This window comes from Pipra filicauda, unplaced genomic scaffold (assembly GCF_003945595.2).
Source record: "Pipra filicauda isolate LSUMZ 115617 unplaced genomic scaffold, ASM394559v2 scaffold28_size6257848_pilon, whole genome shotgun sequence".
NCBI classification, from domain to species: domain Eukaryota; kingdom Metazoa; phylum Chordata; class Aves; order Passeriformes; family Pipridae; genus Pipra; species Pipra filicauda.
Window position 1 is genome coordinate 3945762 of NW_024104409.1, and position 24943 is coordinate 3970704.

Here is a 24943-nt window from a genome sequence, read left to right on the forward strand (position 1 = left end):
TGTACACCTTCCATACCAGAGGACTTAGCAAACTTGCATTCACTGTGATAATTTCAAACGCAGTCATGCCAACTCCCATTCAAAGATGGAGCTTAGAAACTGTGGAGAAAATCTACTGACTTGAATGGAGTACTTAGATGAAAGCATATGGCCACACACATCCCATTGCACAGCTCGTGCTTTTGAACCATAGCTGACCCTGAAGCATATTTAGTGGCTGCAATGAATTTCCACTGTGTGAATCAGGAAGACTTGGTTCTTATTACCTACGCTGAAGACAGACAGCAAACTCACTAATGAGGTGTGGATAATTGCAAATACTGTTCATTTGGTTGACATTTATTTGACAGAAATTAAACAGATTTAACAAGATACAGACCCTGTTTAGAAACTGGAGTTGTAATAATATCCTGCATCCTTATTTTCTACATGTGCTACGTATACCTTAAAAATGAAATTTTGTTAACTTCATCTTTTGCATATTGCAAAATATAAGGTTTTTTTCATTGAGAAGGTATACACAGAATAGTTCTGGTTTCAGATGATGTCTGAGATTTGCCAATTCTCTCTCATTTTAAATTGTTTCAGTCTGGGGAAAAAAAACCCATTACTGTCTGAGACCACTATTGATTGAACTGATATAGACAGAGCTACAATAAAGCTACCTAAGCTGAAGTTCTGCTTCACACTGGTGAAGCTGTTTGTCCTCTTAAACCTATGGGTATGCATTAAAAAATAGCCAGAAGAAATGCAATGTGGAGTAGATCACATATTTGCATTAGGAACGCTCAGTTTCATATTGAAGCCATACATTGATTTGGAGTGATTTTAAATCACTTTATATTAATATTGTGTGATTTTTTTTTAATTTAGTATTAAGTAATCCATTACAACTGTACCATACAAAAATTTTGCATAAAAACCCCACATCCACTCTAAAAGATATAAATTAAGATATATTAAGCCAAGCCAGTTGGGCTAGCCGTAAGAAAATCAGGCTAAGACAGAAGGCTATTATGGTGATGATGTCACACAGGAGTTTATCCCACACATTGTACATGACACTGATTGACTCACTTGGCAGATGATATGACAACTGAGTGCTGATCAGAATTGAGAATTTTTGCAAGATGAGCAGCAACTGAGTCCTCATAAGCAGATATCTGAAAACAGAGAGAAGAGACTTCAATTTCCACACATTTCAGCAGTTTAACACCAAGTAGTGAGTTTAAACACATCAAAAAAATAGCAGGATTTTAATTTCAGATCTAATAGAAGGACAAGTGGCTGGTAGTGCAGATTCCACCTGCATACTGTATTTTATGTGCCAGATCTTTAATATTCAAAGTAACACTGCATCTAAGAACTTAATCCATAGCTCTTTTTCTCCTGTAGAGAAAACAGTAAGTTATTTCTAGGCTAAAAACAGTCCATGAGGCAGAAAAAATTTACCTTCTTCTCAGATTTATAACAACTTAAAGTATTACAATCCTACATCTTTTATTTCTAAAATAAGCAAAGTTTTCCTCAAACAAATTGATCAACTAAGAAAAAAATCAAATGTTTGCAGTTATAACCTGGAATTTTCTTTTTACTGTCAGACGGGCTCTCACTCCCCAAGTACCATGACTGAAAAAAGCTGCTAAACTGTATAATGTTACCAAAACCAATCCTTGCAGGGAAAACCATTTAGAGATAGTATTTAAAAGAACATGAGGAATTACAAATTCTGAAATACTCAGAAAAAGATTTGGAATGGATCAGAAATGCATCCTCACACACCATATCCTATCTCAAAATAGCTATGGACCCAGACCTCAATTTTTAAAGAAAATTCTAACCAAATTCCAAATCTAAAGCTAAAAATAAGAAATAAATGCAGTTCTAAAATATTCTGATGGCTTCTCTTAAAATGTCTTAGCATGTTTTTGTCCTTGATTTTGAATAGGTTGATATACCACTTTGTTTTTTTCTCTGAAAATCCAGCCTTTGTTGTAGAACTCTGACAAGCGAATCAGTTTTCATTTAAAGGGAAAAAACAAGAGATAACCACTGATCTGTAAGAATGAACTAACGTTTTTCAAATATCAGTATAAGAATTCTGGAAATCAAGTGAAATTAGTCTCCTGAAACTACTGGAGGAAAAGGGGGGGAAAGAATCAGATATATACTTCCATTTGCTTTTCAAACTGTGATTTAACACAATACCTGCTGTAAGGTTAATTATTATTTTTCTGAAATACCATAACTCAATAAACAATGCAAAAAACCTACTGAAATAGAGATTCAACAAGGTACTCAAAAGCAAATGGTACTCAAGTAATGACAGGTAATATAGGCTTCAGAATACATTTTCCAAAAGAGAAGTTTTATAAGAGCAGTTCCTTCCATTTTCAGAAGGGGCTAAAAAAAATTTCAAAGCCAGAAATAACTAGAACAAAATGATGATGAAGATGCGCTTGAAAATTTTAACTGTCTTGAAAAATTAGAGAAGATAAAAGCCTTGATCTGTGTTGCTGACACCAGAGGCAGAGCTACATGCAAAGGAACCCTGTTAAAATCCCAGCATCTCTATATCCAGCAATCCATCAAAGGTTATAACCTCCTTGCCAATTAAAAGAGCCTGAATTATTAAATTATTCAAGAGCCTGCTGATTAATTATTGCCTCTCAAGTACTTTTGAGTTAAAATTGATATGCATTAGTTTTCTCAGGAATATATTATTTTCTCATTTTTAGTCAGACTTTTCATGCCAATTAATTTGATTAAAACATCTCCCTCTCTCTCAAAATTGAAACCTCATCAGATAGTACAAGCTTTTCTTTGATGATGCTTACGATTTTCAAGCTCTCTGAAGAACAAAGAGAAAATTGGATCATATCACTTGATCAAACTCAAGCTGCAAAAAACTTCTCTCTTTCTTTAGGAATACAACCCTTGTCTCTAAAATGCTGGGGTTTTTTTCAACACTTATTCCAAACTCAAGATAGCAGACATTTTGATTTTATATATAATGTATTTTAAATATTTATATATATATATAATATATTTATATATTATATGTATAATATTATACAGTAACATACTACCAAATTATACTATAATATACAACATCATATATAATATATACACTTATATATAATAATTATATAAAATATATAGTACTATTATATTACATAATTATACAATACTACATTCTTGCATAACAAATTATATAATATATAATTTCTAATACATATTAAAATATACATATATATTCAGGAAGAAATTTTTCTGACTGTTTTGCTGAAGACTCCTTACCTTCATTCCTTCTTGGCAAATAATACAGAACTGGAAATGCTAATTACTTGAGATACACAGCATGAACAGTCATAAATTCAGTTCAGTTAGGAGATCACAAAAATGCTTCAATTACAGTATTGTCAGCCCAGAAGCTCCAAGTTAAGTACATGAAACAACAGAACAAAAGTAAAAGTCCACCTGGCACTCCTCTGACTCTTCTGCAGACATTGGAAGAATAGAAGGCTTTGCTGGTAATTTCAGTTCATATGACATTATACTCCACCTGAAAGAAACACAACAGCTTTAATTAAGTTTCCAGTTCATTATTTTTATCTTCTGACATATTAACAAAAAGAAAATTCACCGTCACACCACAGAATAACTTGTTAAAAAAAAAAAAAGGCAGCTTAATTTTTAATTGTATACTTAATGGGTGAAATAATTGAGATTAACGGTAATAATTTGTTCAGATTATTTGTTAGTGATTTGATTAATAGTCTCATTTGGGAAAAAATCATGGGACATTCAATAAAGGCAATAAAGATATTCTAGAAAAAAATTTACATTATAAAACAATTTGTGCAAACTAACTGCAGAAGTCAAAGGAAAATAGATGTCTTCCTAGAGAAAAAGTTCTAAGATGACATTATTTTTTCATCTCAACTAGGGGAGGCAGGCATGAAAACAAAGAAAATGGTGAAGAATCTTCATTGACATATATATATATTTTTCCCCTGGTAAAGGACAGCACTTAACAGCATAGATAGTACGAAACCACTAATAGTAACAACATCCTTCAAAGCGTGCTGAAAAGAATAAGTAATCACTGCAGATGTCCTTGGGAGTAAGTCTACTGAAATTAGACCAAAAAATGAAACTGAGCTTTTTTTCAGTACAGAAAAAAGGAAACATCATTTAATCTACAAATCTTCCAGAATCTGAGGATCAGTAACAAGCATTTCTCTACATACTTTGATTTAAAATGATCAAGTAGCCTGCAGAAAACCTTAAAATAAAAAAAGAACTTGTTTCTCTATTTCATAAAAATAAAGTAAAATTCCCTTTGATGACATTCAAGTGTTTGTAACTAGAGCAAGAAAACAAACGCTCATGAGAGGGGACTGAGTGTACCATTAGCAAATTTGCAGATGACACCAAGGGGGGAGGGGAGAGCGTTGATCTGCTGGAAGGCAGGAGGGCTCTGCAGAGGGATCTGGACAAGCTGGAGAGATGGTCTGATTCCAGTGGGATGAGGTTCAACAAGGCCAAGTGCCGGGTCCTGCACTTTGGCCACAACAACCCCCAGCAGTGCTACAGGCTGGGCACAGAGTGGCTGGAGAGCAGCCAGGCAGAAAGGGACCTGGGGGTACTGATTGACAGGAAGCTGAACATGAGCCAGCAGTGTGCCCAGGTGGCCAAGAAGGCCAATGGCATCCTGACCTGGATCAGGAACAGTGTGGCCAGCAGGACCAAGAAAGTGATTCTTCCCCTGTACTCAGCACTGGTGAGGCCACACCTTGAGTACTGTGTCCAGTTCTGGGCCCCTCAGTTCAGGAAGGATATTGAGGTGCTGGAGCAGGTCCAGAGAAGAGCAGCGAGGCTGGTGAAGGGATCGGAGCTATGAGGAGAGGCTGAGGGAGCTGGGGTTGTTTAGCCTGGAGAAGAGGAGGCTCAGGGGAGACCTGAACTCTCTACAACTCTCTACACTCTCTACAACTACCTGAAAGGAGGTTGTGGCCAGGTGGGGGTTGGTCTCTTCTTCCTGGCAACCAGGATCAGGACAAGAGGGCATTGTCTTAAGCTCTGTCAGGGGAGGTTTAGGTTGGATATTAGGAAGAAATTCTTTACAGAGAGAGTAATCACACATTGGAATGGGCTGCCCAGGGAAGTGGTGGATTCACCATCCCTGGAGGTTTTTAAGATGAGACTGGATGTGGCACTTAGTGCCATGGTCTAGTAACGACAGAGGTGTTGGATCAAGGGTTGGACTTGATGATCTTGGAGGTCTTTTCCAACCCAGTTGATTCTATGGTTCTATGAAAGAAACAGAGTAAGAAATACTCCTCTCACAAGCAGTGCTAGACCTTCATTGGAACAACATGAGCATCGGCCTCTGACTTTTTTCAAATGGGGATTGCTCCTCTCCTATGAATGCTGCTATGGATGGATATCATGCAAAACAAGGACTGGGAAAGTCTCATTTTTGACTAAGAAAATTAGCTCAGCATCTTGTCCATAGCTGATGCCTCAGAAAATTATATGAAGAGTGAAAGCACACAAGGTGATTTTTACCCCACATCCAAGGACAGAGAGTTCAGGTGTTTCCTAAATAAACATGCCACCTTTAGTGTTGTTTAATAGCATGCATGGAATCCATAAAACTGCTCAAAATACAATTTCTTAATGCTTACAACTTCTTGTAACAGGTAGTTATGCAGCTTCATCAGTTATGCAATAAACTGTCACCTTCTGAATGTCTTTGGACAACATGCTTCCTAGTTCCATCAACCACTTGTTCGTCTGACTCTTCAGTTTAAAAAGTATGCTAAAGAGCTGTCCCCATTGCTATCTCTGCCTCCCTCATGATTAAGATCTGCACTTAAAAACCAAACCCACTGAACACGAAGTCTCTAAGATGGATTTTAGGCCATCAGAAACCCGAACAAATACAATTTGAATCTCGTGGTAAATCACATTTAGGTTTACCTGTCTAACATTTTCGTGCTGGCTCGTTCTAGTTTTTCCAAAATCTGAGGAAGCTGCGTATCATCATCACAGGATCCTCCCCAACCAAGGACACGAGCAAGGTCGTTTCCGGTACCAAGGGGTAACACTCCTAACTGACACTGAAACACAAACAGGAAAAAATCTACTACTGAGAACTAAGAAGAAAAAGTAAAAGTGATTCCAAATGCTTGTTATTTCAATCAACTAATATTAGTTATATAGGATGTCTAAAGCATGTAAGTCAAATTGTACAATTCCAATACAACTTGTCCTATTTATACCAGTAAAAACTTTCATTTAACAGTAACTATGGAGTTTGACCCATCTACAGAGATGACAAAGAACCAAATCAAGGAAAAGGTAAGCACACAAAATTAAATCTAGTCAGTATAGGCAAGGAAACTTAGTATGCACACTTGCCTGCTTGTGCAAGCTGAGCTTATCAATTTCTGACAAGACCCAACCCACGCTTCCATCGCCACCACACACAAGAATCCTGAAGTTGTCAAACTTCTGAAATAACCGCAAACTGTAGAGAAAATGCAGCCTGTTAGAGCCAGTTACGTCCATTAGCAAAAGAGCAGTTGCATTCATTAGCAACTGCTACGAGAAAATATGGTACACGGCATCTTTATGGTCCTTCTTTTACTGTTCTGGGGTACGTGGATACAACCATCTACTTAATTAACCTATCTGCAGCCCACCCATTGCTGTATATTCCACTTATACTGACATTTCTGATAAATAACATGCCAAGTTCTTCTTTAAAAAATTCTCTTGATATTGTTTTCAGGATTTTATGTCTTATTTTATTAATTTTATTAATATCTTAAAAAAAATAATCTAAGTGATAAAATTGCAACTGCTCCATGTTTCTCACTTCAGCCAGGAGCATAAGGCACCACTGGGAACTTTTCATGAGAAGAGGTTAAGACACAATGACAGGATGTGCTCCACAATACAGGTGGGCTTTTGTTGACACACGGCTAACTAAATGTAAGGACCACTGGAGGCAATTATTAAACATAAGGTGATCACGACAATATAGGACCAATAATACAAGTATTTCATATTAGATCCTTAAAGCCATATTCTGCTTTTGCTTCCTATGGCTCTTCCTCCTGTTCTCTGACTTTTAACACCTCCAGGATACAAGACTTGGACAGAAAAGGAGGACAAGAGAGAGAGAACAAGCAGAAAGGTGAGACACAGAGGAAACAGGAATGAGACGTGAAGAAAAAGCCAAGGGTAAAAACAACAGGGATTTAAAGTGAAAAAAAAAATTAAAAAAAATAATTGGACAGTATAAACTCTTAAAATATTAACAATAAAGATGTTTATTTTTAATGCATGTTATTTTCCAGAATATGTATAATCTCTGAACCATTTCTACAAAGCAACATATTAAGATCATAAATGTTAGAAGCATTCATATTGTTTCTGAAGAAAATAATGTCACTTGCATACAATACACAGATACCTACTAAGAACAAAAGGGGCAGCTATTTAAGGGGAAAAAACATTAATACCAGAACAATTTCTCCTACCCTGAGAAAAGGGAGAAAGCCCCTAGAAATACACTGTCTCATACAATGCAACTCTGCCTTGTACATCAAATAGAAAAAAAGAAGACATCAACACAACTTGATAGAATAACTGCTAAGGACCTATCTTTTAAAAGCAATCAACCTGACCTACAATTACTGTGCAAAACCAAAACGAGCCTCCTAAGCCATGGTACACCTATATGAAGGAAGAGAACTTGCAAACATATTTCTCAGCATGTCCTCTCTCAAAGATTGCCTCACCAATTAAGATGAATTTTATATGTCATTATAATTACATGTACAAAATATTAGCTAAAAGTCACTTAGATTCAGCTCAGATTGTCAGGGCAATAATGAAAAGGATATTACAACTTAAAAAGTTAATATAACATGTCCATAACACAGTACTAATTACAAAAATCCACAGCTGTATTCCATTATTTTTGTATTATTTGCCCACTGTTTCAACTGAATTTTTGTGCATTTGTTTCTTCTATGTTTTTATCATAAAGCAGAATTCTGCATCTTTAAGAGTATAAAAATTAGTGCTTCTAGTTGCTGTAACTTATATTAATAGGCCATTTAACCACAACACTACATCTGAGTGGAATTAATTTGGGCAACAGAAAATGGGCATGAATTTAATCTTTGTGAATGTGCAAAGATGCCTGGGATGTGGTCAACACTATGCAAACTTCATGCCTCTCTCTCCAGCAATCAACCCTTAGATTCTGTAGAAATGCCTGATTGTTTTAATTGTGTTCTTGCTCCAAATTCTATGCGATGGTCATTTTCTTGACCATTTGCACATGTTGCCTAAACCATATTTTGGATGTACTTTTCAGAAGACAAAAGTTTTCACGTACTTTTCCATCACCCACTGAAGACTCCCCTGCTGACATTTGTGTTCAGAATTCAAAAATATACAGAGCACATTTAGACAACAATTTTATTCCATAGCTATTCACAACAAAGTCACAGGAATATCTGAATTACACACGTGAAATGGAAGAAAAGCACCCAGGCAACTGTGCATAAGAGCCTTGATTCAGGAAGACATCTAAACATTTGTAATAGTTTTGAGCCTAATCAGTTAACAGAAGTCAAAGCTAGTCAAAGCTAACCAAGAGCTTTGGGTTTTGAATTTTTGACCTTTTCTAAAAAGAAAATATTATCCTATAATCCCTTCACCCACCGGAATTTTTCCTGAAATTCTGTTATGTCTTAGATTTTAATTAGGAAGACAGTAGATATTGGCGACAGAATTATATCAGCAAGGGGATATAACACTATATAACAAGGGGAACACCAGACTATACTTTGCACTAAATTCCCTTGTGGAAAGGATTGCTCAAGATTTCCAAGGTCATTACCCTAAGTGAGGTCCTCCATTCATTAAATCGAACACCTGAGCTGGATTTAACGACTGTTTGAATCGACGAAGAAACTTTACTCCCTGATTGTCTCCACTCTTTGAGTTAACAAAAACTAAAAGAGGACTGGCACAGGATGGCGGGCATGTGGCTTTCCAGAAACCTGTGAACATAGTTAGAAAGAATGAAATAAATAAGATGTTCTAATATGAACAACACAAAAAGAAATCATGAGAAAAAGGAAGGAGGGGATGAAGGACAAAAGAAGTACATTTTATCATGCATAATGTAAATGCTAATCAGAGTATTAGCCCTGCAAGGAAAACATAATTGTGCAAAATCTAGCAGTTCATTTTTTTTCTTTCTGGTATTTTCAGTGCCTAGATTTAGTAAAATCCTGAAGACAATAGCATTATTATTTTTCAACAGTGGAAGTTTATTAACCTTTTAGAATACTTCTGAAATCTCATCTTCACAGATTATCACATAATTAAATATATATTTCAGTTACAAGTTACAAGCTTGGTTTTCAATCTTATTTTGCTTTAACTTAACTGGGATGAACTGGATCATCCACATCTGTATGACCCTTCTAGGAGTACTCACAGATTTTAAAACTTACTTGTACTCAATTCCTCCCAGGTGAGACTTTGCATAAGAACTTTCTTTTTAGAGTGAAGTTATACTATTAAATATAATAGAATCACTGATCAACAGACCTCCAGCTGTGATTAAATATGTGATTGTAAAAGTCAATGCAGGTCTTAACTAATTACAGCAGGCTTTCTACAAGGTCCTTAGTAAGAAGTACTAAGGGACACTTGTCACTAACATGACCAGTCCATGGAAGTAGTGGTTTCTCAGCAACACTTCAGATATCACTAGTATAGGTTTTGACATTTGTCTCCAGCAATATTAAAATGACTGTTGATTTATTACTAAAAAATACTAAAGCTACAAATAAAAAATTGGCATTAAAGGATGCTAATTTCATTCCGCATTATCACAATGTCTAATTTAAAATAAGGTTTGAGTAATTTATTTAAATGCCAAGAAAAATAATTTCACATAAGGAACAATCTTCCTAGCATGAGTAATAAATAGCAGAATGATGTCTAAGACACCACATAGCAAGTGAATAGAGTGAATATATCCAGAATAAAGAATCACTTTTACTAACTCCATATGACAAAATTCATTGAACTGTGTTAAAGCTGTTGGTCTATATTTAGTAACAATACAAACTATAAAATTAAAGCAGTTGAGATTTCATGATACTCCTTATTTAAATCCACCCTCTGCCTTGAAGTGCTGTCTCCCACTGCTCATGCATCTCTATCCTGAGCCACCAAAAAACATCTCTGAATTTTGAACATTTGCTGGGGTTTTATCTGTGTGTTGCAGGATTCTTATGTTGCTTACATTTAAAAAAAAAATTAGAGAAGCTATGGAAACATTTCCTCTCTTAAGCCTGATAAAGTAGTTGTTGGATCTGAGATGTTCAGCTAGCTTACCTCTGCATAATGCAAAGTTATCTGAAATTTGAGAACTCACAGAATGAGTGGTGCATGCCAGGCAGGCGTCAGCTCACTTCATCTGAGGACTATCATCATTCACTTGAAAAATTTCTAAGGTTGGAAATAAAATGGGAGAAAATTTCCACTGGGGAAACTTCCAAAAATATTTTTAAAAATACGGTGGCTAAATAATTCTCTAAAACCCTACACACAGAATTATACTTCTCTTGGAAAATTTGAGGACTACATTCACCTGCTCAGCAGAAGGATTTTAGTCTTGTTTATTTATACGGACCTAAATAGACACTGCAAGTCCAGAGCTACCGCTGAGCACACTACAGTACTACGTACCATCGGAATCTATACTGTTTAGTGCTGTTGGAGGTATGATCGATACCTTACATTGGCCAAGTGGACATTTACGAGGATAGAGATCTTTACAGGCAGTGTGAACCTACAAAATAAACAAGAAGTTATTTTCCTCCAGTAGAATTTTGAGGTGAAAATATAACTGATACAGTATTTATGTAACAAAAATGGACTCGTATATAACATTTAGGTGTAGAGGGAAGAGGAGTGAGACAATAAAAAACTCACAAATGTTCAACCGCAAAGGCTTGTCACTCATTCAACAAAACATTATTTTGGAGAACTTCATCTTCAGCTACGCTTGTAGCAGATACGAATTGTCCTTTCAAGGGAGTCACTTGCTCCCATCCATGAGGAAGGGAGAACTAAGTTCCCAGCAGCCAACATCTGTGTTGGTTGCAGCAGCTACCCTCTGCACATGCAAAACAATAGCTCTGTACCTGCCCGGCCCACTAGGCTGTTCTGGAAGATGTATCTGCATCAAATCTAGCACACCTACCAAGCCAGACAGCCTGTCAAAGGTGGGTCCTATGAACTCCATGTTTTAGAGGTCTCTTCCACAGATACTGGAAGGAGAGGCACATGCAGAGGAGGTTGCTGCACTTCACCTAAATTTCAAATCACCTCTGGAGATGCCAATCATTTCCTACTGCCTACACACAAAGCCTGAAGCTTCAACAATAAATAAACTGCCAGAAGCTTCAACAATAAACTGCTGACTTGCATAAGAAGCCCATCTTTTTAGACAAGTTCATAAAATAAAGAGAAAACTATATATTGGGGAAACAGCAGTAGTATGTTATAGGATTTCAATCAGCAACCTACAGACTGTACTGAAGAAGAGAAAGTCAAGATTTCGCACTAATAAAAATATTACTACATTAATATTAATAAATATTAATATAGCATATAAAATACAAGAAAGTAACATATTAGGATTAAGGAACAGGCATCTGAACATTCAGTTATCAGCTAGCAGAAGGCAGAGAAAACACACTGGATGACAACACCTATTAAAGAAAAGATGCATCTGTGGGCAAATAAAAAATTAACTGAAGCAAGTAGGACAGTCATCAGACATTCTGAATGCTAGAGAGACCTGAGTTTGCAGAAGCTGCCTGCTCCTACTTAATCCAAAAGCACAGTTACGAAATGGCAAAATAAAAATAATGGTGAGCAATAAAGCTGACAAAATCCTAGATGCTTGGACGTGATTCACTGCACCTACCATAGCTTTACACCAAAGGCACTTCCAATCTTGCAGGCGTAAAACACTGCCACAAGTCTTGTCACAGACTGCACATTTGGCACTGACGGGCAGATTACCCTCTAACCACTGGTGAGGCATAGCTATCTGTGGAGAAGTAGTCAACAAAGTTAAATACCCCGAAATAGAAATTAAAGGCTTTTGTCTCTCAAATATAGGTGGATTTAAACTATTTCTCACAGCTGTACCCTTTCATCAAAGAAGCAGCTAGTCAGCCAGGATAAGTGACACTAATGCTTACAAGGCAACAGCAATGAATGTGGACTACTGTGGTGTTTCACATGCTAGGCAGAAAACATGACACCTGAAGAGGGGAGACACATCTCAGTCATGGTACTATGGTAGCAACTAACCATGAAACAACAGAACAGTTAAGTCCAGAGACTCAGTAATACAAACAAGTTCCCATTCAGTTAAGGTTGATTACATGACACAAACCAATTAAAAATAACTAAAATTTGGAAAAATATGCAGGACAGCAGAATACCTCTATGGCTTTACTTACTCGCTAACCACGGCTAGTAAATCACAGCTTTATAAAGCAGTCTGTAAATGCAGTGCAAAGCTTTACTCAGTGCATTCTTTGTCCTGTTAATACCACAGGCAACTCAGGACACTCAGGTGTGCAACACAGCACCAACTTTCTAGAAAAACGTTTCACACCAGTGGCTCATACTTGGTTGTGTTTGTAAAAATAGCTCATCTATCACAATAAACCTATTAAAAGCTTTTGTTGTTTTCTCCTGCTAATTTTAAAATTCCTGCTTTCATCGGCAAAAAACCACCCTGCAACCCAGTGAATTCCAAACAGGTCTCCTGGGGAAGAGCTATAGGTAGGAGGACACAAAACAGATTGCCAAAACAGCATGGTAATAGTGCAAAATACCACCTCTGCTTAAGAGCAGTAGGAACTTCTGTGAACAATTCTCCAGCTTCAGAGTTTCTCTGCATGTGGCCTTTAAAGGCTTATAATACAGCTGCAATCTAGTGCCTGCAGTTGCTAGACTTGTCTTGTGAGATAGGAATATAACTTTTATTCTAAATACCATGTTAATCTTTGAAAAGTGGTCAGGAAAATAGCCACCTATAATTAACTTCAATGGGTCACATGGCAATATTTCTATGCTTAGCCTTTTTTTGTTCCCCTAAAGAAGAAACAGCTTTGGAAAATACTGCAAATCTGGATAGTACTTACGCCATCTTCATCTTCAATGATGTCTTTTCCAATTGAGGCTAATGTGGTCCATTTGCAGTTATTTGTTGCTCGGACAGCACATCTTTTATGTGCTTTAAACTTACACACTAGAAGACACGCAGAAACACATATATCATGTTATTTGCTGTATTTCAGTGATACATACCTTTTAAAAAACTAAACACAGATATTCCATAAAACAGCCAAGTACATGTCACCTAGTGTTGCACACATGATACTACCCAACTAAATGAAAATTCAGTTCATAATCACTCCAGCTTTAACCCCCTAAACTGGGTTTAACTGCTTAGCTATAGCCCATGCTAATTGTGTCCTCAAATCCACATCAGTCCCCATTTTTTCAGGTGCAAGGTACAAATATATCTTTAACTATGGGTTTGCCTTTTCTATTCCTCCAGTGACATAACTCAGAGATCTGGTTTAAATTTGCAAGAGGTGACGAGAGAATGTTTTACACAAGTATTTTGAGTCAGGGGCTCTGTTTCTTTGCTCAAAGGATGCCTGTGGGGCATCATACTAGGCCTGTTTTATCAGAAGATGAGAAAGTGAGAGGTTAGGTGGTGATATTTTTATTCAGGATACTGGAGGTTACAAGACTTTTCAAGAGCTTACAATAAATGAGGAAGAGCCTGACTTCTTACTGGATTACTTACTAAAAGTCTACTAATTGGAATATCTATCACAAGTGTGTAGTACAGGCAGACACTTAGACAACCTAATAACTGAATTTTGTTCAACACAATTAATACGACTAGTTAATGACAGCATATTAGACCAAACAGACTGATGCACCCAACTGTGGGTATTTCTTTTCCTGGAAGTGCATGACATCATTCTATTTAGAGTGCATTATATAAATTATTTTGGCAAAGACCATTAAAGGTTTATGAGGACTAGCCAGCAGACCTGAAGTAGTAGTCTCTTTTCAAACAAATATTTGACAGGAAATTGCCAAAAGCTTTGGCCCATCATTTATCCACCATTAAAAAACATTAAGCCATGGTACAAAAGGTCTGGTGAATAATAAATTTCCCATTTTAATTCCACCGATCCATTGCCAGATCAATTTAAAAAGTGAATTGAGACTATGTAAGCAACATCTGAGTTTGAGAGCAATCCTCACTGTTCTGGGAGATGTGTGAAAGTAAGTGCTTAGCTCTCACTTTCTTACTTTCTAGAAAGAAAGACAATGAAAAAAAAAAAAGCTCTGCTGCTTTTACAGTAACTCCCCTGGTCATTTCAAAAAGCATAATTCATAGAATCATACAATTATTTGGGTTGGAAAGGACATTTTAAGATTATTTAGTTCCACCCCCCCTGCTAAGGGCTGGAACATCTTTCACTAGACCAGGTTGCTCAAAGTCCCATCTAGCCTGGCCTTGAACATTTCCAGGGATGAGGCATCCACAGCTTCTCTGAGCAACCTGTTCCAGTGCTTCACCACCTTCACAGTAAAGAATCCCAATTCTCTCAGCCTTTCCTCATAGGAGAGCTGCTCCAGCCCTCTGATCATCTTTACGGCCCTCCTCTGGACTCACTCCAACAGGTCCATGGCCCCTAACATAAGAAGAACATGGACCTGTTGCAGCAAGACCAACATAGACCCAAAGTGTTCAAATATCAACTAAAAGGGTAGGCTTACATTTTCTAAACAGCTGTGTGTTTGCCAACCTAAGCTGGTTCCAAGCATCTAAAGAAGTCAGCTCTCATAAAAGCACAGAAATAAAGGCTGCATTTTCAAGTGATGGACCTTCAGCAGTTTCACCATTTGAATGTTTTGGAGAAGTTTTGCCACTGAATTCAGCTTCCTACTCATAAATGATATGCATTTGCTTTGTTGTACAGATCAAAATGCAACAAATCAGAGATGAGTAGGAATAGGAAATTACAAATTTTCAAAGGGATAACAAAGTAATGGAATTTTCAAATCCTACTGAGCTGTAATTCAACTAGATCTTAGGAACCCTCTATTGAACCTCTGCTCTCTCAACAAGGCAAGGACAAATTCAATCCCAGGGTCTGAAGAGATGCAGCAAGCTACACCATAGATGGTAAGTGACAGCTAATGTTTGCTTTTTAAGTACAGTAAATAACCCACCGAACAAATCTCAGATCAGACTCTGTGGGTCACCTACATGCAACCTCAATATCATCAAACAACATTTTATGTTACTCTGAACATTAAACATTACCAAAAACAATGACCTTAAGACATAGATGTAACTTTTAAGTAAGGAAAGGAAAATTTTAAATAAAATCTCAATCTCAGTTACCACTATCCTCTAATTTCTTTTGTCTCAGATTACACTACATCACATCATGAATCAGTCTGATACCTGAAATCTTCCAGAAAACATGCAGACATATGGCTAGACATCAACTGCCACTACTTTGCCAATGAAAGTTAAAATATGAGAAAAGGGAAGATTTAGCCAAACTAAATCTAAAATATTCATGGAATGTTATTTTAAACTTTAATTTTCTATGTAAATGTTTCTAATTGAGATACGAAGCAGGTATCTCAGAAAGTCAACAAAGATAACCACTTACTAGCAAACAGTTGCCACAGTGGTACCAACACCTGCTGTCAATCAAGAGCTATTACTATCTTAATGAAGAAAAGTCAACATTACTGAATGTTATCACAGGATCTCTTGCGCTGAAAACCTACACCTTTGTTATAGAACACTTCTGTCTCAAAGGCCTTTCATTCTAACCACCCGTCAATTAATTCAACTAAATTGGGAGCGCACTCCATTTTTTTCCCCAAACTTACTCCTCTACCACCTATTTTATGAAGAGTTTTCTCTTCTGTGTTCTTCAAACAAGAATGGGCTCAGACTATTCTTGTCTGACTTCAAAGACCAATCTGAAGATCCTTGATCTGGTACCTATAGTTCAAGTTGTTCAAGACGGCAGAATTTGTCTTCAGGTATTCTAAGAAACCTGGTGTCTTGTTTCCAAGAATACAATCACATGATAGATGAACGAGCCACAGTGAAAACAGACTGACTCAAGTGAAAAGAGCAACTTGACTTCACCCCAATTTGAAGCTTATGTCTATGTTACAAAGCATAAAAAGCAGTTTCTTGGTAATTTTTACTATTTTCCACCAAATAAATAATATTCTAAGTTGATTTAATATCACAATCAGAGTGCTAAAAGAATATTAATATTACAAATTCATGTACTATAAAAAGGTAAGTTACTCATTAATATTGCAATATAGCTTCTGAACACAAGTGTGAAAACTTCAGTTATATGATCATACATATTTGGAGAATAAGACCCCCAGTCACTGCATGCAATGAATAGTAGATAAGTATGGAGCTGTGCCATCCTCTGAGTCATAATAATTTTCAACAGGTATCTGCATTATATACAAGAAGCTAATGAAATACTGCTTTTTAGACACCATATTAATTTCTTCCTGGCCTTTTAAAAGTATTCTTCTTATTTTTATCATTATTATTATTATTTTGCTCAGTACTACTACTGCAATTAAGACTTTTTTCAATACTGTATATCTTCAAGGTATCAGTGACTTCAGAACAGCTACATCTGATTTCTGCAGTTATAGAAAACTCAGCATTTCTGTGATACAGGTTGTAGATTATAAATAACACACAACTACTGATTTGATAAAAAAAATCTTCTTTAAATTATTTCCCCAGGGTTGCAAAGGGGTGTGGTGTGATTATAAAGTCACAGAACAGTTTCCTATAACTCCTTCATTCCTTAACAATGAACATCCCTTCTCTTCTTGACTGCTTCATTCACTCTTCACTCCAGTCTGTGCAGAAAATGTGACAAAAATATCAGAGACAATGATTGTGCAAGTATTGCCTGTACAATTCCCTGGGCAATATGTAAGAACAGGGTTTTGTGGGCAAAAACCGACAATCATAATGAGAAAAGACCAAGTCTACAAAGTGCATTTGCAGAGGTAATTTAATCCCAGTATTTTCTTATTGATTGACTTCATGATCCTAAAGTGTGCTTTCAACATTGTTTGTTTGTGCAATTCATAACAGGAGAAAGCCTCTCATTTAAACTGCAAGCTCCCACTTATTAGCTATGTTTGATATTCAACAATCAAGGTTCAGATAATGAAAATGCTACATGAGGAAATAAATTTTTGATAATAATCATAAAGGCAGTGTTCCACTGGCAATGACTTGGATAGAAATGCAGTATTAATACAGAGTAATTGAGGATAGAGAGCTTTGAAAGAGTAGGTAATGATCTATCGTTCTTTAGGCTCCTTTACCTAAACATTCCATGTATCCCCGTGTTTACCTCACAACTGTTTAGGTTTAGACTCCTGACCATTCAGCAAGCTAAACTCTGAGTAAGAGAAACACTTGAGGAGCATAAAACCAAAAGCCTTCCTTGATTCAGCTAGTTTGGAGTAATTTATAAAGCAAGGCAAAAAAAAATCATAATTTCTCTGTCCTAGTAAAGACTGTGGATGAACGTTGCAGGGATCAGTCCTTTAGAGCTAGCTAGAGCAACACAACACACAGATAACATTTGAAAAGTAGATTATCTTTTGATAATAATAATTAATAATAATAATAATAATAATAATTCCTTCCTAAAAGAAGGAACTCGTGGGAGGAACAGCATTGCATCTCAAAGGAGCGTAGGATTAAATTTTTTAATAGTCGGTTGCTTTTTCAGCAGTAATAAGAATGAAGCCTGGTCTGATATAATTTACATCTTCAGGTTGATATACATATCAATTCTTTGACTTCTAAAAAGATGCAACTTCACACTAGTCTTTTACCTAGCAAAGGTATCAACATACCATATTTTTCTACACTGGCTTCCACAAAATTTAGAGGAGTATCTTCAGGGTGGCCTGCAATTAATTTGATCAGCCTTTGCCAAAGGCTGCTGGGGGAGAAGGTGCCCTGAAAAAAGAAGTAATCCATCTTATCTCCAAAAGAAATGAGGCTTGTTTTGTGGTCAGACTGAAAAAACAGTTGTGCAGCACTGCTGGAAGCCATGAAGTGTAAGAGAATAAAATATTACAGGACTGATCTTCTAAAGTATCAGAAGCTGCAAAATATCAATGGGATTTATTTTTACCTATAGTTAAAAGTCAAGAATCAGACCACAAAGAGTACAAAGACTCTAAGCTACTTTCAAGACAACTTCGTATGCCAGTAAACCAAACCACTGAGAGGAGAAAGAGCTCAAATATCTCTTGAGAAGGGACTTCTCATGCTTCTCAATATGAGGCATAATAGAGTAGCCTGGGATCAATGACCACACAAATAACTGAATTTAGTATAGATATAAATGGATTCTCAGTGTAAAGCAGTGCTGGAGGTTTCAGATGCCAGGCATGAATATTTAAACAGTTTTTTTAAATTATGTAACAGGAAAAAGTAGCACAGAACATGTCTGAGGACTCTTAAGACTCCATACTTCCTACATTGTCTCCTAAAACCGTATATACTGCTAACACGGGTAAGTAAAAAAAAAAATAGATGGTGAAATGCATTAGAAGTGCACATGGCAGAAGCAAGTAAATATGATCTCCATCACATAAGAACTTCAGAGAAAGAATATCAAAACAAAATATAGTTAGTAGATGAAGAAAGTATACAGAATTATGGACCGAGTATGGAGTATTCCAGTAAGAGTCAACCGTCAAATGATTTAGATTAGACACATTACTAAGTTCTCCTTTTATTAATTAAAAAAAAAACAACCTTGGGAAAAGATAAAGAAAATAGATATAAACTAGTAGCTGAGAAGTAAAAGGAGGTACACATTAATAGACAAAAGAATATCATAGTATCTACATATAAAACATTCCAGGTCATACACAATTATGAAATTGCGGAACAGCGAAAGCAAATCCAAACCACCTTCACAAGCTATTTGTAAAAACTGCTGAAAGATTAACTGGCATCAGAAATATGGATAAATGTAGCATAACTTAGTAATAAGTTATGCAGAAAGGTGACAAACTCCAAATCTGGAAATTATGGAAACTTCCCTGATGTAAAGTTAATGCCACCACCTTGTATACTAAAATCATACTTAGAAGTAAAATTAGACACTGAAAAAACATAAAACGGTGAACTACAAACATTAACATTGATAATCTTACAAGAATAATTCTTGCTAAACAACCTTTTAAAACTGCTATAATATAACTTATTAATAGATAAATGCTTTATGAAAGCCTTTGCTTTCCTTTGCCTGAGCAAATATAACTGTATTTGTACACAGAGACAACACAACTGCATTTTAGTTAAGCACGATACTTCCATCTGCCAGTATCAGACATTGAGAATACCATGATTTCCTTAAAACTGTCCAAAGGACTTATACACAGTGGAAAACATACACCAGAGAAGCTGGAAATAACTATGCTACTCCTACCCGTTTCTACAAAATGGGTTTGCCCCGTTCCTTGGTAACTGTACCATTAGCTACATCAAAAGCATGGACAATTCAGGACAGCGAATTAATGCTTCCTTTTTAAGATTTCCTTAATACATATTATTATGCTCAGACCTCAAGTATTATAAGAGCATCAATAACTGAAATGCATTTGCTGTTGGGTTATATGCATCCAAAAGTCAAGTTATGAATACATATATATATATATATATAACTGTAACTCTTTTCTGGGCAGTCAGCTATATTAGTAATGAAATATCTCTACATTTCCTATATATCATAAGGTCACAAGGATGCTTTACTTTCTTCTGGATTGTAACACAAGTAGACTTGTTGTCACTTTTCCACAGAACTTACAGGAGAAAATAAATAAGCTGTTTCAGGCTAATTATAATTATTAATGCATGAAATACCATTTCTCTAGATAAGCTTAATGCTGAAGTCTTAGTCACATATCCTTTTTCTTTGTGCTGGATTTCACCTGTTGAACTACCAAAATGCAGTTATCTACATCTCTACCCCCTCACTGCATGAGAGAATTTTTAAAGCAATAAATCTGCCCTCATCTACCCCACATGTACTGCAGAATCAGGCAACAGCAACAGAGGAAACAAGAATTGGAGAGGATGACTTTGTAACACTGAACAAAGTGTTAAGAATTTTTATAGATTTTGGGCAGAAACTACCATTATGACTTTTTTCCTGAGAAATGCTGATTCTGCAAACGAGTAAGACTATTTTATTCCACATTTTTTATGTGCAAACCATCCACCCAGTACACTTCAAACTACTTGCTGCAACAGAAGGAAACTCTGTTATTAAAAAAGGCCCCCGGAGCACGAAGGTCAGTCAGATCATTAGCAGACCCTCTGTCCAGAGGAAGGTCACTACTAGTGAATAGATTTCTCCCTTTAGGCCTTTTTCTTACTCCTTATTTTCAGAATCATTTCTCATATTCAACTTGCAGCCATCTGTCTACACATGTGGCATTATAAACGGGGGGAAGAAAGCGTTTATTTTACCTTCACAAGACAGGCCGTGAGAAGTGACTCCAGAGAGGCTCTCTCTACACACGTTACAGAAGGTAGGTCGGGCATGGGAGCAGGCATACCAGTTATGCATCCCTGAGAAATGTTCCACATTAAACTGTGCGGTCTAGTAAAGGAGAAGTTAAGACAAATTTGCAAGTACAGAACACAGCTACAGTGACTGAAATTATGTACTGTTCCATATTACAGGGGACGACAATGCAATGTTCATCAGAAGTATTTTCCAGAGGATATTTAGCCTGCTCTCCCTCCAAAATTCTAAACAAAAGTGAGATAGTAAGCTCTTATTTTGCTAGTGAAGTTCTTAATATGAAGCTTCACTCTGACATTAGACACATTTTTCACACTAAGGAGGGTGAATACTCCAGCTCTGTGTCCTGTAGCTTGATCTGTTGAGCTAGAAGAGATTGCACCAAGAGGGATGTCAGCTTACCTCATAGTGTTCTCTGGACTGAACAGACTTCAGAGAGCTTATCCAGTCCTCCATTTCTTTTCTGTTCTCAGCACACAATATTAGCCTCCTAAATGGAGTGATTATCTGAAAAAGATAACACATACTGATTAATACAGATAGTAAAAATCATGATAGACAATATTTAATGTACACTTTCCTGTGAGACGATGCGAAAGGACGACACACCCTATATCACAAGATATTAAATGCTTCAAAATATTTTCTTTAATGCACCAACAACAACAAAAGGCTTTGCTTTTCCTTTTTCAGTTCCCAAGATTCGAATCAGCCTTTGGTATAGGTCTCTAGACTCTACATTAATCATTCTCCCTTCTCAGCTCTTTGTCTATGCACTGAGATTTAAATACTTGAATGGCAGGCACTGAAACTGCTAAAACAGCCATTCTGGAAATTACTAATTGACTAAGACTGCAATCCTATTTCATAATAGCATTATAGCAACTGTTAGGTCCATTCCACTTGCCAGAGAAAAAATTATATCAAAATCAAAATCCTGGAAGTCTTAAACAACAACAAAAGCTGTCATCATATTTCTCTATCTTGGATATTGATATTAGATTTACACAAATTTATACATACAAAAATCTAAAACAGAACTTTGTATATCAAACTCAGTATAAGAACACATACAAATCTTTATAAAAATACACAGAGAACAAAAGCAAACAGGTGAAATCATATCCTACTAGGATGGTTGAATGAATTCCTGGAACAAGTTGATGCTGGGGATTTTACAGTGGTCTGGAATAGGGTTCTAGAAATCTGAAAATACTGTATCAAGGAAGTTCAAAGTATAAGCTGCTCTCCTCTCTCCCCAAACAGTAGAAAAATAATCAAAATAACAGGAAGGCAGCAGAAACTATCAGCTAACTCCCACTGAAATTATTTTGAGCACTGCACTAAAATAGACAAAGCAGTTACTTACATAGCAAAGAATTTAAAACAAAGTAAGTACAAGAAATTTAAGGAAAGTTATTTGTTTTGTTGCAGGAAGTCTGAAAAATAAAATTAAATCCTGTATCAGTCTTTTGCATAAATCTGTTGCACAGTATGTACCACCAACACCTGCAAAATACTTAAGTAAAACAAAGAAAGGACCACCAAAAAATGATAGCTCTGAATATTCTTTTAAACACTACAGGCTAGACATTGCAACATTTGCACAATATTAGTAAACATTTATCTACAGCTGCATTCACTTACCCAACCTCTGTTGTAAATAGTCTCTAGCCTTGATTTGTCCTATCCACTTCTTCATTAAACTGAACTGCACTTTAACATATCTCAGAGGCGACGTAACTGAAGTGCAGCAAGCTGCAAGTCACATGGAGGGGAGGCAAAAACCCCGTGGGCTTGCTTTTGTTTTTCCTTTTTTTTTTCTTCCTCCTTTTTTTTTTTTTTTTTTGATGTACTCACTTCACATGGAACAGAATAGTTTTCTGGTTTCTGTTTCCTTCAATCTTGCTTAAGCTTTTTAACAAGATTTATTAGTAGCTCTCCATGGCTCTTCCTAAAGAACAGTTTATGCAAAGAGCAATTCTTCTCTCATTAGTTTGGAGCCAAACGGACGCTTTATTACTTCAAAATGTTTTTCTAGGCCAGGTCATCAAATGAAGCCCAGAAAAGTCATTAAATCATAATATAACCCTGGCTCCAACAACAATCGGCATTCTGCTGGAATTTCCAGGTTTCAGTGGATTCAGAAATCTTATTTGTGGAAATACACACCACAGATTATTTGCTATTATATACCATGACATTATAATATGCATTAAGTAATGCTAAGTCCATTCAAGACTCTGCACTTTGTGTCCATCCTTCCACCACAGTCATTATTGATTCCAACCTGTAACCTGATGTTGTGAAATGCCACTAAGCAATAACAGCTGCATTTATTGCTGAAAACTCCTGACTATTTTGATCTTTCAAAGTAATATTTATTTATATTACTCATGTCTTCAATACTACTGGTCACACAAAAGCACTGTGCATCCCTCTACCCTCCCCTCCCAAAATTAAGGCCCTAGTTCAGTTGTTCACACCTAGTAACCTAGGGCCAATAGAGACATCCTTCAGTATTCAAAGTTTTGGCAGGGGACAGGTAAACATGATAGAGAACCAGAACATCTCAAAAGGCACTGCACACCCATGTATTGGCAATCAAATCACATCATCAAATACTGCTAACTAATGCATGTAAACATACCAGAAGTTCCTATATCCCAGCTTCTTATTTAATTCAGAGCACAATAAACTTAATAAAGTTCATAGAATTTCAACAGTCTAAAAGTTACATTTTATATTGGCAATCAGGTGAATGTAGGAGCAATTATTATTTGTTCTACAAAAATACAGAAGGAAGCTGGAAGACATACTTATTTGTAAATATGGCATCTATAACATGACAAAACTACATATTCTCTTTGCTTTACATATTTGTAACAACAAACTTCAAGAAGGTACCTAATAACATGAAAAAAGACAAAATGCATTATGTGCAAGAAGAATCAACAATGCTTGGAATTTTTCTTAAAAAATAAAATAGGAACTAAGAAGTCCATTTAAGTTCTCATCTATTTCAGTTTACAAAATCATGGAGAGGATGTACTCGCATTATTTTTAAGGTATTTCACATAACATAACAACAACTCAGGGAACCAAGGAAATTATTAGCTAACAACAAGAAGTTTTTCCCTAAATGCAAAGCATTATTTAGACTAGAAAAGTATTCCCAAAGGATGCTGAGGAGACCAGAAGTATATATGTCTAAAAAGGTATTTGACAAATTCAATACAAATAGATGCGTCATATACTATAAAAGACAATATCTAAAACCTTCAACTTATCAGGTCCTCAAAATCCAACAATGAGGCAATGTTGGGAAGTTACTCAAGAGGAAGAAGCACTGTATATGCTGTGCTGTTTCTACTCCTTTCTTGACTACCTGCTAGTAGTTATTACTATAATTTATTATATATAAATAATTATAGTACTTTGATTTAATATGGTTTTATGAGCTTTACACTAACTTGGTATTGCTGTTCCTGCTTGTCCTGAACTGAGAATGACTTCCCAAACCTTCTTATTTGCATTTATACAGAAGGCATGCTTTCTTTTGAATGCTTACACAATGCTATGATCAACTAAATTAAGTGGCACGTTTGAAGCGCATTCATTGAAGACAGTCGAACCTGCATACAAACATAATCAAAATTGAATGGATGCAATTATCTCTAAAACTATTTTTCTGCCATGTAAATTTGGATTTTACTAGTAATCTTATCTCATTCCATGTATTCATATTTAAAGTCCTGTGTATTCTCTTCTACAAAGCCAAGTCAGTATCTTTTCCTCAATTACATATTACCTTTTTTAATGCTCTCTGCTCCAAATATTATTATTTATATATCACTCTAAATATGCTAAACTCTAAACAGACAAGAAGAAATTGTATAACACAATGCAAAGGAAGTGTTACAGGAACCACTGGAAGACCACTGATGTAACAAAAAAATAAGAAAACTCCTCAGTCTAATGCTAATGGTTCACATGCTGACAAAGCAGGAGACAAATCAAGAAAGATGAAGACAGTCAAAAGGCCTTAAAATAAATAAATAAATCAGATTTAATTTAGATTATTAAGTTACTTTGAAAATTTTCACCATTGTCAAGTAGCCAAGAAGTCATTCCTGATTTTG

At 36.0% G+C, this 24943-nt stretch overlaps 1 protein-coding gene across 4 annotated transcripts in view; it reads right to left on the reverse strand.

Annotated features, from left to right (window-relative positions):
- Positions 1-24943, reverse strand: part of DGKH (diacylglycerol kinase eta) — a 159463-nt gene that overhangs the window by 35472 nt on the left and 99048 nt on the right. For 2 of the 4 annotated variants that reach the window (XM_027720262.2, XM_027720261.2), the window contains exons 5-14: positions 21204-21308; positions 20744-20876; positions 13278-13384; positions 12044-12169; positions 10798-10900; positions 8930-9092; positions 6430-6538; positions 5989-6128; positions 3481-3565; positions 1078-1163 (exon numbers count right to left, since the gene is read on the reverse strand). In XM_027720262.2, coding sequence (XP_027576063.1) covers positions 1078-1163; positions 3481-3565; positions 5989-6128; positions 6430-6538; positions 8930-9092; positions 10798-10900; positions 12044-12169; positions 13278-13384; positions 20744-20876; positions 21204-21308 — 1157 coding nt within the window. Of the gene's footprint in view, positions 1-1077; positions 1164-3480; positions 3566-5988; positions 6129-6429; positions 6539-8929; positions 9093-10797; positions 10901-12043; positions 12170-13277; positions 13385-20743; positions 20877-21203; positions 21309-24943 lie in introns of those variants that run through there. The other 2 variants (XM_027720265.2, XM_027720266.2) reach the window with 2 other exon arrangements.